Source organism: Myotis yumanensis, unplaced genomic scaffold (genome assembly GCF_028538775.1).
Source record: "Myotis yumanensis isolate MYYU_CA2020_CCGP unplaced genomic scaffold, mMyoYum1.0.hap1 SCAF_11, whole genome shotgun sequence".
Classification (NCBI taxonomy): Eukaryota; Metazoa; Chordata; class Mammalia; order Chiroptera; family Vespertilionidae; genus Myotis; species Myotis yumanensis.
This window is the reverse complement of record NW_027223762.1, coordinates 48,558,332-48,572,127: the sequence shown is the minus strand read 5'-3', so window position 1 is coordinate 48,572,127 and position 13,796 is coordinate 48,558,332. Positions and strand designations below refer to the sequence as shown.

At 40.6% G+C, this 13,796-nt stretch overlaps 1 protein-coding gene across 2 annotated transcripts in view; it reads right to left on the bottom strand.

Annotated features, from left to right (window-relative positions):
- The window catches only part of CTNNA2 (catenin alpha 2), a 1,104,237-nt gene that overhangs the window by 970,603 nt on the left and 119,838 nt on the right, over positions 1 to 13,796 (bottom strand). For both annotated transcript variants that reach the window (XM_070429588.1, XM_070429589.1), the window contains exon 2: positions 4,113 to 4,218. In XM_070429588.1, the coding sequence (XP_070285689.1) occupies positions 4,113 to 4,214 (102 nt within the window). In that variant the 5' untranslated portion in view covers positions 4,215 to 4,218. The remainder of the gene's footprint in view (positions 1 to 4,112; positions 4,219 to 13,796) is intronic.

Here is a 13,796-nt window from a genome sequence, read left to right as displayed (position 1 = left end):
GGAAGGAAGAGGGAGAGAGAGATAGAAACATCAATGATAAGAGAGAATCATTAATAGGCTGCCGCTTGCCCCCTCCTGGGGATTGAGCCTGCAACCCGACCATGTGTCTTGATCAGGAATGGAACTGTGACCTCCTGGTTCATGGGTCAACATTCAACCAATGAATCATACCAACCAGGCTTAATTTCCTATTTTTTTTTAATAAAGTTGCCTAGTAAAGTGTTTTAGTTTCCTAATAATTACTATCATGGAATGTGGCCTATTACAAAGCTTAATTTTTTGAATTTTTAAAAAAATTCAGGCATCTTTTCCAAAGACTTACATTTCCTAAGATAAGACTCTCCTCATTTGAAATTTTGTGATTTCTATCTATATATATAAATGCCTAAGCAACCATCCAAACATTCTTCCTGTAGCTATGACGCGCACTGACCACCAAGGGCAGACGCTCAATGCACAGGCATGGAAACATGGAACAAACTGATGAATCTCAGAGAGAACTGGGGAGGAGGTTGGGGGGGAAGAGATTAAGCAAAGTTCTTATATGCATACTAGAGGCCCGGTGCAACATCATAAGATAAATATGCAATCTTATATGCATGCTGACCATAATAATAAAAATTATTTGCTTTTTTAAATACTTAACAATCAATTCCTGATGTCATTTTCTTATAACAGTGAAGAAATTTTACTAAGAACCCCTTAACTACTGATGTTTATTACCTCCCTTATCCATCTTTATCAGACACTGCAGGATAGCTAGCTACAAGGCACACTGTGTCACAGAATATTGATATAAACTTTATTCAATTCATAAAGTTGTATGAATGTAAGTGTGTGTGTGTTTGATACAAATAGAGACTTGGTTTTAATTTTTTTTCTGCCCATATTTGGCTTTAAATGTTGACCCTGTAGTTTATCTATAATAATAAAAGCGTAATATGCTAATTACACTGGACATCCTTCCAGGCGACCTTCTGGAGGAAGCCAGGGCTGCGAGGGAAGCCTGGGTCCTGGGTGCCTGCTAGCGGCCGGAGGGAAGCCCGGGTCCAAGGTACCAGAGGGAATCTGGTGCCAGCAGCCGGGGGAAGGAAGGCCTATGCTTGTACAAATTTTGAGCATTGGGCCTCTAGTATCTAATATTTTGTGATTATATATCCTCCAGGGATCATCACCTAAGGTTACATTTCAGGGAAGGAAATGTGTAGTATTGATAGCACAGCCATTATATTATGGGTAAATAATATAGAGAGAAGCCGTCTTAACAATTATATTTTTGAAAGAATGAGTTTGTTTTAATCAGGGTAGGAACACTAGGAAGAAACAGAAACCATTTAGATATTAGGAAATATTGGAGGAATGTTAAGACCAGTTATAGTGCTAAGTCACTGTGTAAAATGTAGTAAGCATTTTAAGCATTCTATTACATTAAGTGAACAAATATAAATTAGCTTACTGTCCTTACCATTAATAAATATTTAATGCATTGTCTGCATCTGACAGAAGACTTGTAAATAATTGGACTGAAAAATACATGGAAAAAACAACAATTTTTAATTTTTAATCTTAGATTTGCTATCCTTTAGATAAGCCAAGAACAAAACCAAAGTAAAAATAAATATAAAAATGTTAAGAAATAAAATTAAGTTTAAATTGTAATAAAACATACATGTCCTGAAACATTTTACAAGGCTTATAATAAATGTGTATTTAAGAAGACACTTAAAATTTATAGTAGCCCTAACTGGTTTGGCTCAGTGGATAGAGTGTCGGCCTGTGGACTGAAGGGTCCCAGGTTCAATTCCAGTCAAGGGCATGTACCTTGGTTGCGGGCACATCCCCAGTAGGGAATGTGCAGGAGGCAGCTGGTCAATGTTTCTCTCTCATCGATGTTTCTAACTTTCTATCCCTCTCCCCTCCTCTCTGTAAAAAATCAATAAAATATATTTTTTTAAAAAGTTCAAGTATTCTCTCAGTGAATGGGAGTCATATAGGTTCTTAGTAAAGTCTTTTTACAAGGCTTCTGAAAAAAATGTTTCTGACAAGATAACTAAATACAGTTTGAGCAGTGTCCATTTAAAGAATAAATGTAATAATCTTGAAAAAAATTGGGATATACATACAATGGAATATTATGCAGCTTTTAAAAAGACAAATCCTGCCATTTATGCCAAAATAAATGGACCTGAAGGGCATTATGGACCCGAAAGACAAATACCATGTGATAACACATTTCATATATGAGGAATCTAAAATAGTCAAACTTATTGAAGCAAAGAATAAAATGGTGGTTTCAAGGGGCTGGGGAGAGAGGGAAAGTGGTAGGGCCTGGTTACAGGCGACAAAGTTTCAGTGATACCAAGGAAATATTTTCTGAATATACTATACAGAATAGTGCCTATAGCTAATAATACCATATACTTAAAATTTGCTAAGAGAGTAGATCTTATACTGTGCTCTTACCACCAAACATCAACAACAACAAAGAAGAAACAAAGAAGTGGTGTATATGTTTATGGCCTTGATGGAGGTACTGGTTCCACAGGTATACACTTAACTCATCACATTGCACAGATAAAATATGTACAGCTTTTTATGTCAATCATAACTCAATAAATTGTTTTATTTAAAAAATAAGTTTATGTACAATAAATACTCTGCTTACCCACTCTATATTCACTCATATTCTTTTCACTAATTTATGCAATATTGGTTATGGCTAGTATGAGTCTAACTGTATAACCATAAAAAAATAAAAATGGAAAATATATTTACTCAACATTTACTTTATACCAGGCATTATGCTTTAATTATTGCAGAAAGGATGTGAATTTGGGGGGTGGGGGTGTCAGAGGGCAGACTATAATAAACTGAATAATTATCCACACAAAGATGTCCATGTTACTCTGGGGTATCTGAATGAGTCCAATGAAAGCATGCTGGTCCTTATAAGAGGAAGGGAGGAGGAGATATGAGGACAGAATCAGAGGTCACAGTCAGAGGCAGATTTAAAGATGCTACATTGCTGGCTTAAAATATGGAGAAAACAGCCAAAGAAGCCATGTGGCCTCTAGAAAAGGGGTCCTCAAACTTTTTAAACAGGGGGGTCAGTTCACTGTCCCTCTGACCATTGGAGGGCCGGACTATAGTTTAAAAAAAAACAAAAAACTATGAACAAATTCCTATGCACACTGCACATATCTTATTTTGAAGTAAAAAAACAAAACGGGAACAAATACAATATTTGTATTTGCATGTGGCCCACGGGCCGTACTTTGAGGACCCCTGCTCTAGAAACTAGGAAAGAGAAGAAAACGGATTTTCTGCTGGAGCCTCCGGAAGAAATGCAGCCCTAAACCTTGGTTTACAGACTTCTGGCCTCCAGACCCATAAAAAAATAAACTTGTAAAGCTTTAAACCACTACGTTTATGGTACTTCGCTATAGCAGCTATGGAAAACCAATATGAAAGGGGTCTACTTAATTTAGGATAATATTTCTCAAAAAATATACCATAAAAATCTTGAATTTTCACATTAATACATTACTGAGTTAAAATAGCAAAGAATGCGCTTCACAAGACACAAAAGTCAACTTTTAAAAATTAACAATCCTGAGAATGTGTCTTCCGTTGACAGTCATCGGCAATTTGACAACTGTGACAACACAAAAAATGGAATATATCATCATTCCAGCATGATGCATCCTCCCTCATAAACTAAAGCAAAAGCAATTCAGTAAGTAATCTTTACTCTGCAGCAGTCGATACAGTTCTTCCGAACTGTGCACCAGCATCCACAAGTATGCTAAGAATGGTTTATTTAGGCTGTGAACCCATTAGTTCCAATGAGAGTCCCCTTCACCAAGTCCCCCTCTTTAATTATCTCATCAACTTAATTTAAAAAATCATGTGAAGGGTTTTTTTTAAGGCACTTGAAATCTCATTGCGCGCTAAAATTGTCCATAGTTCAGGCAGTAATACACATTAAGTAACCAGCATTACAGCATGATTTATTCCCTCCTAAGGGTTTCTAAGGTCTGTGGAGAGTCATGATAGACATGTGCACCTGTCACAATGGGAACATACACACACGTCTTTTGCACATCCCTTACCTGTGTGACAAGCGGCTCCAGTAGCCTCTCCACTGTGAGCGTCCGGATTTCCAAACTCTTGGGGTCCCATTTTAAAATGATAGGTGAAGTGGCCGAAGTCATCTCCCTGTGGAAACGCAACTTGTCAGCTCGATATAATGATCACGGAAAGAATCTGTTACCATGGGGATTCAAAATGAATAATTCACCAAAACTCTGAACATACTTGCACATTATCTGTCTTGTCCAGACATGTCAAGGTAGAGGTGGGGAACTCAGAACCAGAACTGTGTGAGGTGGTGATGCTAGAATCCGATTAGAAACTGAAGGCTCCTGGAGGCATCTGTATATACTAGTGGCCTGGTGCACAAAATTCATGCACATTAAAGGGAGTTAACTAGAGGAAATGTTTTAATACTGTTATTTGCCCTTTCTTTACAATAGAAGTATCAGAGATGAAAGCAAATTAGTAAAATGTATATGAAAATCTTCCTTCTGTCAGAGTCTGGGGCATGCCGAGGTACCCAAAGTCAAGTCCTCGCCCACTCGCGTGCACCTCGAAATTGAGCAAGACCAGCCCCAGCCAGCCCCACGCCCATTGGGCAAGATCCATACCCAACCAGCTCCACCCCCATCAAGCCCCGCCCGGCAGGGGGCACAGCCTCAGGTCCCCCGGAACACTCTCAGGTCCCCTGGCCCAGCGCCAGGACGGGGGGCATGGCCTGAGGTCCCCCGTCAAGCCCCACCAGGTGTGGTGTGCAGCCTATGGTCTCCCCACCCCGACCTAGTGCCACGCAGCCTCAGGTCCCTGCTGATCACTCATTAAGGCTCATTAAGGGAACCCTGCCTCCAATGTGGGTGCAGCCATCTTGTGATGGTGTGACAGAGTGAGGATCAATTTGCATATTACCTCTTTATTATATAGGATTAGACACACTGACACTGACATAATTTACTTATTCAGTACTTAGTACACATATCCATGCATGCTGGAAAAGACTTGGACCTTGTCCGGGAGTAGCTTATGATCTCAACCTAGAGAGATAACCAATGTGGGCAACAACTATGACTCAGTGTGACTCACATTGTAATCAGGGAATACAGAAAGGGCTATGGGAGAACTGAGAAATGGATACTAAAGTCACTCTGAGGAGACCAAGGCTTCCAGGAAGCACTGTAAATGCATCGTGGTCACCAGATGAGGGACCCCATGTTATAACGAAAGGCTGCTTTGTTTTCTTCACATCATAACCCACCACTGGGAGGATTATCTTCCTTGTGACAGCTGGGTTTCATTCCCTTCATAGGAAAGATATCTTGCAAACGAGTGGCAATGGCTCTGAAATAGGTTCACGCTATTTAACTGCTCTCTGATTACCCACTGCATTTACATTCTTGTCTCATAAAATTAGTGTCCAATCAGGTTATTTCATTTCATTCTAAAGCACTCTTCTCCTAAGTACCACTGATATGCAGGTAGCAGCTTTGCACATATCAAGCACAAAATATGGTCCTGGCCCCAATAGAATCAATTATGCATTCTATCAGGTGTGCCTCTCATCGAGAAATTGACATCTCTATGCTAAATATATTTCAGCAGCTAACCACTGGACATGCAACCTTAAACTGAACAAACTGAAACTGAAGCATTTGGTTTAATACCACCATAAATCAAACTGTTCACAGCTGTTCTCTTCTTTGAAATCAATGTCTCCACTCAATTCCATCCTTATAAATCAATACGGATGATTATTTCTATTCAAATTAACACTACAAAGAAGGCCTATCACCACAGGCACATGCCTTTTCCGCCCTGCTACAGCAAATCCTTTTGCAAACAGACCCAACAAATTGCTTCAGGGGGAAAAAGAAAAGGCAAAAACACAGTGTGCTGGTATTTTACTTCTCTCCAAATGCCATGTTTTAAATAAACTGAGGGTAGCGATCCAACCTATAGACCGATTTAGATGTGGGTTCCTTCACAACTACAATAGTTGGCACTGCTATGCTGCCTGTCCTCCAAAAACATGAAATATTTTACATATTTCCCATTCACACTACCAACTGCTATGTAGCAGCTCTGATAGGCACGTCATTCTGCTGCTGGCCAGCACACCTCCCTGTGCCATGGCAGCATGAAGGTGCCAGAGGCTTTCTGCAGACACAGATTATTTCATCTTGAACGAAGCCAGATGTAAGTGGTCTTGGTCCCATTATTTACGACACAGTTACTGCCAAGTTTCTGGAGAGGGTCCCTGAAAACTTTTTTCAATCTTTGCTAGAATAATTCATGGCATAATAATGATGCTCAAGAAAGTCACTAGTCGTGAAAATATTTGAACATGATAGGAAAGACTGTAGAGAAGTGCAATTATAACATGAGTATGCGTATGTGTATAATCTGGTAGACCAGGGAAGACACGCAAAATCTTTTGTGGATGCTCCAAGGCATAACTCTGAATCAATGACACACAAGAAAATGCAGAGGTGAGTAACAAAAAAGCTGCGGCAATCACATCGGACACTAATCTAGCATATATCAAGGAGAAATGGGAGACATTGAAGAAAGACCATCAGCCAACTGTGAGCCAAGAAGCAAAGTTAGACAGAGCCTTGAGTTCTGAAGGTCACAGAGGTCTTATAAACCTAAAAAATGAAAGGACAACGCTTACCAGGCAAATCACTTGACTTAATTTATTCCTTTGGGGATCAATCTTTTCAGTCCCTTCTTGTGACATAGATAAAATTCAATAGCAAATGGCAAGGAAAAGTTATATGGTATTCACTTGTTGAAGGAGAAAACCTAGTCATAGAAACTTTTTAAATGCCTTTTTCTAGTCATGCAGTTTTGATATGGTTTGGACTAAAACTAAAATTCTTTCTCTACCCCATTTATTTTTAAGTGGGGTATTGGTTTAATACTCAAATTAGCAAACATAAAAAGTACAGGGTGGAGGGGGGACTGCACAATCTCTACCTCTAAACCCAAAAGGTGGATATCTAAGATCCCCACTGATTGCCTCTCAGGAGCATCTTAGCCTCCTGTCAGCTACCGAGCATGAGGTGGAGGAAGGTAGGAAGCTCCTTAGGCTGCAACATTTGAGTTGGTATAATCCTTGCAATCTGCTCTTTCTAGAAAAAGCACTTGTGCCCTGCTTCTTTGGGCACACGATTTCTACTGCACGTGTTAGACCTTGTATTAGAAATATTTCTCCATCAAAGCCTTCAGCCAATTAAACTTGTATAAAAGCAGAATAAAATTGATTCCATTCCCAGTTGGGGATCATAAACATAATCTGCCAGATTAACCCAATGATGATCTTTGCCTCTAGAGCAAGAACAAGGACAAAGGACAGCAGAGAAGAGAAAAAAAAATCAAATATCCTCTAAAGCAGTGGTTCTCAACCTTCCTAATGCTGCGACCCTTTAATACAGTTCCTCATGTTGTGGTGACCCCCAACCATAAAATTATTTTCGTTGCTACTTAATAACTGTAGTTTTGCTACTGTTATGAATCGTAATGTAAATATCTGATATGCAGGATGTATTTTCATTGTTACAAATTGAACATAATTAAAGCATAGTGATGAATCACAAAAACAATATGTAATTATATATGTGTTTTTCGATGGTCTTAGGCGACCTCTGTGAATGGGTCATTCGACCCCCAAAGGGGTCACGACCAGCAGGTTGAGAACCGCTGCTCTAGAGCAAAGAAATGGGGCAATTGCAGTCAGTAAGCAGAAATGACAGGTTGGTATATGGCCCCCATGACAAGCATACACAAGATCATTGACTCCCAGCCAGGAATGTCATCCCACTTATGCTTTCAGTACTTATAAATTATGAAGGGCAAGGAAAACACATCAGCTTTTAAAGTACATCCGATGGTTCTTCAGTAAACAGTCACTTCCTCCCCTCTATCTCATCTCCAAGAGAAGAGAATACTTCCTCATCCCATTATATTGAGCTTTGGCCAATGGGATTTTAGGAAATATGATGTAAGCAGGTGTCTAAACAGGCTTTCTTGGTTAGAGGTGCCCTCTTCTACCATGACAGTCACAGATAGCTCCCTTGTCCAAAAAGGAAGAAAGATATGGAAAGCTACTCCTATCCAATCTGAAGCTGGAGCCAAGCCCAGCTGAGCTAAGACTGGTCAGCCAGCTCCCAATCAAACCACAGACATGGGATCAAGAAATAAATGTTTATTATTGTATGGCACTGGGATTTTTGTCATTACCTATTATTTAGAAACAAATACACAATGATGTCAGCTAGACTTTTGTTTGAACTGAAGCCCTACAATTTATCACCTCTGTGATGTTGCCCAAATTACCTACCTTTTCTGAGCCTCAGTTTTCTCAAATGGAAAATTATGGTAAGTACTAGAGGCCCGATGCATGAAATTCATGCAAAAGTAGGCCTTCCTTCCCCTGACTGCCGGCACTGGCTTCCCACTGGCACCAGGGACCAAGGCTTCCCTCGCAGCCCTGGCTTCGTCCAGAACAACTTCCAGTCTAATTAGCATATTATGCTTTTATTACTATAGATTCTAAGTCTAAATAACTTCATGGAAAGAAAACATTTCTGGAAATATTAGGTATTATAATTATTATTATTTTCCATAACTTAAGTGTCTTTTTGCAATGCTTTATCTCTAGGAGTAATAAGGAAACATCCATTAAAAATAGATGTCCATAGTTTATACTCCTCTATGTGAAACAACCAGATTGACTCCCATGAGAAAGCGAGAGAACAAATCATTTCATTTTTCTACCGAGGGAATGACACTGAAAGGGACCAAAGTTTTGCCTCGCCAAAATGTGCCTTTTGGGGTATTGATTTTATTATTTTTTAAATATGTTTTTATTGATTTCAGAGAGGAAGGGAGAGGGAGAGAGAGATAGAAACACCAGCGATGAGAGAAAAATCATTGATGGGCTGCCTCCTGCATGCCCCACACTGGAGATCGAGGCTGCAACCTGGGCATGTGCCCTGGCAAAGAATTGAACCTTGACTTCCTGGTTCCTAGGTCAACACTCAAACACTGAGCCACGTTGGCCAGGCAGGGAATTGATTTTAAGCTGGTTATTATGAAACAAAAGACTCCCAAAAAACCTTTGACCCTCCCCCTTTCTGCCTAAGAGATTAGGATTGAACAGCCTGCTCCATGAGGGACTCAGCATATTCACCTTAGCATTAGACAGAAAGGCTCCCAAAGAAACCTGCCAACTACATCCCCTATGTCCCATGGTTTCTGGGTTGCCTCGCAGGAATTTGCCTGCAAGTATGTTGCTCTTTTTACCTATCTGTAATTTGCCTACTCTTCCCCATCACCGCCCTCATTCTCCTTTGTTAAAAATGGCCTATAAACTTCAACTGCCTAATGCTTCATGGAGTCTCATTATGGATGGCACCCCCAACTGTGCATTCACATAGTAAACTTCGGACATCTCTCTTGTTAATCTGTCTCTGTTAATTTGATTATTAGCCCAGAGCTTATTATTAGAAGAACTTAGAAAGTGGGAGGACAATTTATATTTTTGCCCCCACAATGAGCCTCAAATTGACACTACACATCTGTACAAGTAATGGAGTCTGTTTTGCTCACAATACATTTTTTCTCAATGATGTGATTTTTTTTCAAGTACATATTTTATTTGCTGTATGTAGGGAGACTTAGAATACTGACTGGACACAGTGAGAGTGAAAAACAGAGGTTGGAATAAAACAAACCCATACAACAATTTTACAAGCCCAAGAACAAGCTCTCAGCGATTTAATCTCTGAGGTTTTCTTCTTGAAAAATATCAAATTTCATATCCATGAAAGGGGGTAATACAGCCTACATGGTAATACCTTAGATAATTTCAGACTCCATGAGGGTAAGGAAGAGGCGTGGCTTACAATGCTAGAAGCCAGTTGCCATTAACAACAGAAACAACAACAAAAAAGCAAAACCTGACAAAACGAGTAAAGCAAGTTCCCTTAGGAGCAGCAAAGGGTCAAGTGCCTTGTTCCCTTGGACAGTGTCCTGAACAGAAAACCTCTCGAGGTTGGCCATGCCAAGGAATGCCTTCATATGACAAGTACGCTGATGTAGTCCATAACTCACTGCAGAAATTCCCCTGTCCAGATATTCCTGGAACAGGTCTTTTGAACCACCTGCCTCACCTTTCTGAGTTCTCACCATTCCTTCCACAATGGTCCTTTGGCCAAGCAATGGTCCAGGATGCTCTCAAGTTGCCAGGGACCATCTCAACCTGCTTACCTCAAGGGCTTTAGCTTCAGATTCTTTCCCTTCACCAACACTGAGCACTATTACCAACAAACTCTGTGAGGCTCTATCAGATGACAGGCTAGCTCAGGGGTGGGCAAACTTTTTGACTCGAGGGCCACAATGGGTTCTTAAACTGGACCGGAGGGCCGGAACAAAAGCATGGATGGAGTGTTTGTGTGAACTAATATAAATTCAAAGTAAACATCATTACATAAAAGGGTATGGTCTTTTTTTTTTTTTTTTAGTTTTATTCATTTCAAACGGGCCGGATCTGGCCCATGGGCTGTAGTTTGCTTCTGTTGACAGGCAAATTCAGAAGTTAATGACTACTAGTGGGTCCATTCACCTATCTCCACATTTAATATGTTGAGCCAGTTACTTAAACTAAGCCTCAATTTCACCCTTTCTAAAACAAGGATAATAATCTTATATAATTCATGAATTTGTTCTAAGAATCAATGAAATAATTACACATGAAAAATATGATTATTTTTTTTCTTTGCAATGATGACTGACTTATTATGACTTAGCCAGTTCAAGGACTCATTGGGGTGGGGTCCAATGGAGATCCCACAAGACAAGATGTTTGAAAACAGCTTTGTTGAGAAAATAAGAGACATGAGAAAGAGAGAATTTTCTAAAATTCTTCAGCATTTGTCCTAACCGGTTTGGCTCAGTGGATAGAGTTACGGCCTGCAGACTGAAGGGTCCCAGGTTCGATTTCAGTTAAGGGCATGCACCTTGGTTTCGGGCACATCCCCAGTAAGGAGTGTGCAGGAGGCAGCTGATCAATGTTTCTCTCTCATCAGTGTTCCTAACTCTCTATCCCTCTCCCTTCTTTTCTGTAAAAAATCAATAAAATATATATTTTTTTAAATAAAATAAATTAAAAAATAAAATTCTTCAGCATTTCAAGAATGAGGCCTGGAAACACTGAATCATACTGCTTCTTCCATGAGTAATAATAATACTGGCTAATGACCTGGCATTATTATGATTCCCACTTACAGATAGAGACATTGAGGCATAAAATAATTAAGAAAGTTACCCAAGATCACAAAATTTGAAAATAAACTGCCTGGCTATGGAGAATGACATAACCACTAGGCTTTACGTTTCTAAAGAATAATCCCTAGGCGTAAGTCCATGCCAGCATCGCCATGGGGCTCTGGACTATGGCAGGAAGATAGAGATAGGGACAGGAATAAAAAACAGGAGCCAGCCCCTCTGGAGAATGAAAGCGAGAGGGAAAGAGGAGCGACACAAAGGAATGTTAGATACAATTAGAGAGACACAGATGGCAGGTGCCCTGATACACATGCAGACCTCGTGGGAAAAGGGGCTTCACTTCCTGGTGACACAGGGAGGTCTTGAGTTCAGATTCCCCCAGCCACCTTGGGTGCCATGTGGTGAGAATGGGAAGCTGGCAGTGATGCTGGGCCATCAAGTAAGCAACACTGTACCCTGGCAAAGCCACCAGAAATACTCTATGGTGAACTATGCCAAGTAAGCAGAATTTTGGCCCCTTTGTGTTACTCTTGTGAATATGTTTCAGTACGTGGTAAAGAGGACTTCACAAATATAATTTAGGTTCCTAACCACTGGATCTTAAAATAGGGAGATGATGCCCTGGCCAGCGTGGTTGGAGCATTGGCCCGCACACTGAAGGGTTGTTGGTTCAATTTCCGGTCAAGGGCACATGCCTGCATTGCAGGTTCAATCTAGGTTTCTCTCTCTCTTTCTCTCTCTCTCTCTCTCTCTCTCTCTCTCTCTCTTTTTTTCCCCATCTCTTTCTCTTCACCTCCCCCTCTCCCTTCCACTCTCTCTAAAAATAAATGGGGAAAATATCCTCAGGTGAGGATTAACAAAATAAAATAGGAAGAGGATCCTGGATTACCTATTACCCAGGTGGGCCCAAGGTAAAATTGATTCCTTAAAAATACCTTCCTCCTATGTATGGATAGAAGTGAAGCGATCAGGGAGATGCATCAAACAAGGACATTGTATGAAACAGAAGAGGAAGGCAGAGTGACTGGATCGTGAGAAGGACCTGACCCGCTGTTGCTACATGGAGAGGGATGTGGTTAGATTTTGGGAACTAAAGCAGACCCTGGCTGACAGTCAAGGAAAGAAACAGAACCTCAGTCTTACAGCCACCAGGCATTGAATTCGACCAAAAACGTGGATGAACTTGGAAGTGGATTCTTCCCCTGCGCCTCCTCCAGTAAACAACACAGCCCCCTCCACACCTGGGTCTCAGCCTTGTGAGAGGCTAAGCAGAGGAGCCCTACAAGTCTGCCTGGGTTTCTGACCTGCAGAGACTACCAGCTGATACATTATGCTGTTTTCTGCTGCTAAGTTTGTGGTTAATTTTTTCAGCAGAAATAGAAAACTAATGCAGGTGGCTCTCACATTTGCATGTGCATCACAACAGCCTTGAGGACGTGTTCACACGCAAACCATTGGAACCCATCCATAGAGTTTCTGATTCATTAGGTCTGGGGTGAGTCTGAGAATCTGCATTTGTTTTTTTCCTTCATTTTTAACAAGTTCCCAGCTGATGCTGATACTACTGGTCCAGGAATCACACTTCGAGAATCACTGTTGTAAACACAGACCAAGGCCACGCATGCCAGCAGGGGAGCAGTGATCAGGATGATACTGAGCATCTGTGTGAAAACACCTCTCTTGTTATTACAATTATCACTGCAATTGTTGTTGTTTCACTTTCTGAAAGTTACTTATCCTTTTTGCGGATCCAATGCCTTGAAGTGTTTCTCAACGGGGAAGTACAATGCCACAGCAAAATCACACAAGGTTTTTCAATCACACGTGCAGTAGCCCCCAATCTCCCCAGAAGTTCCAAGAGCTCTCCAAGAGATAACTTTTGTTTTCTTTTTTTCCTAACCTGAGGATATGCTTTGTATTGACTTTAGAGAGAGGAAGGTGGGGAGAGAGAGAGAAAGAAACATCAATGGAACAGAGAAACATCAATCGGCTGCCTCCTGTACATGCCCCTACAGGGGATCAAACCCACAACCCCCAGGTATGTGACCTGACCGGGTATCGAACTTGCAACCTTTGTGTGTATGGAATGATGCTCCAATCAACCGAGCCACACCAGCTAGAGACCCTTTTCTTGTTAGACTCACCACCATGGTAGTGATCACTGTGAAGAATGTAAAAGCAGGGGTCAAGAAATACTTGCTTAATAGAGAATAAATGTTTCCAAAGAAACTGTGTTCCTAGATAACTGGAAGTGATTGGAGAGCTACAGAATTAAATCTTCCAAATATTTTATCTGAAGTACAATAGCACTTCCAATTTTCTGTTGTTAATACAAAAAGGTACCTCTAATAATCAGGTACCCAATCGTAAGAGGGGTTTTTTCCTACAGTTGAGTATGCATGACTGTAGGCATCACA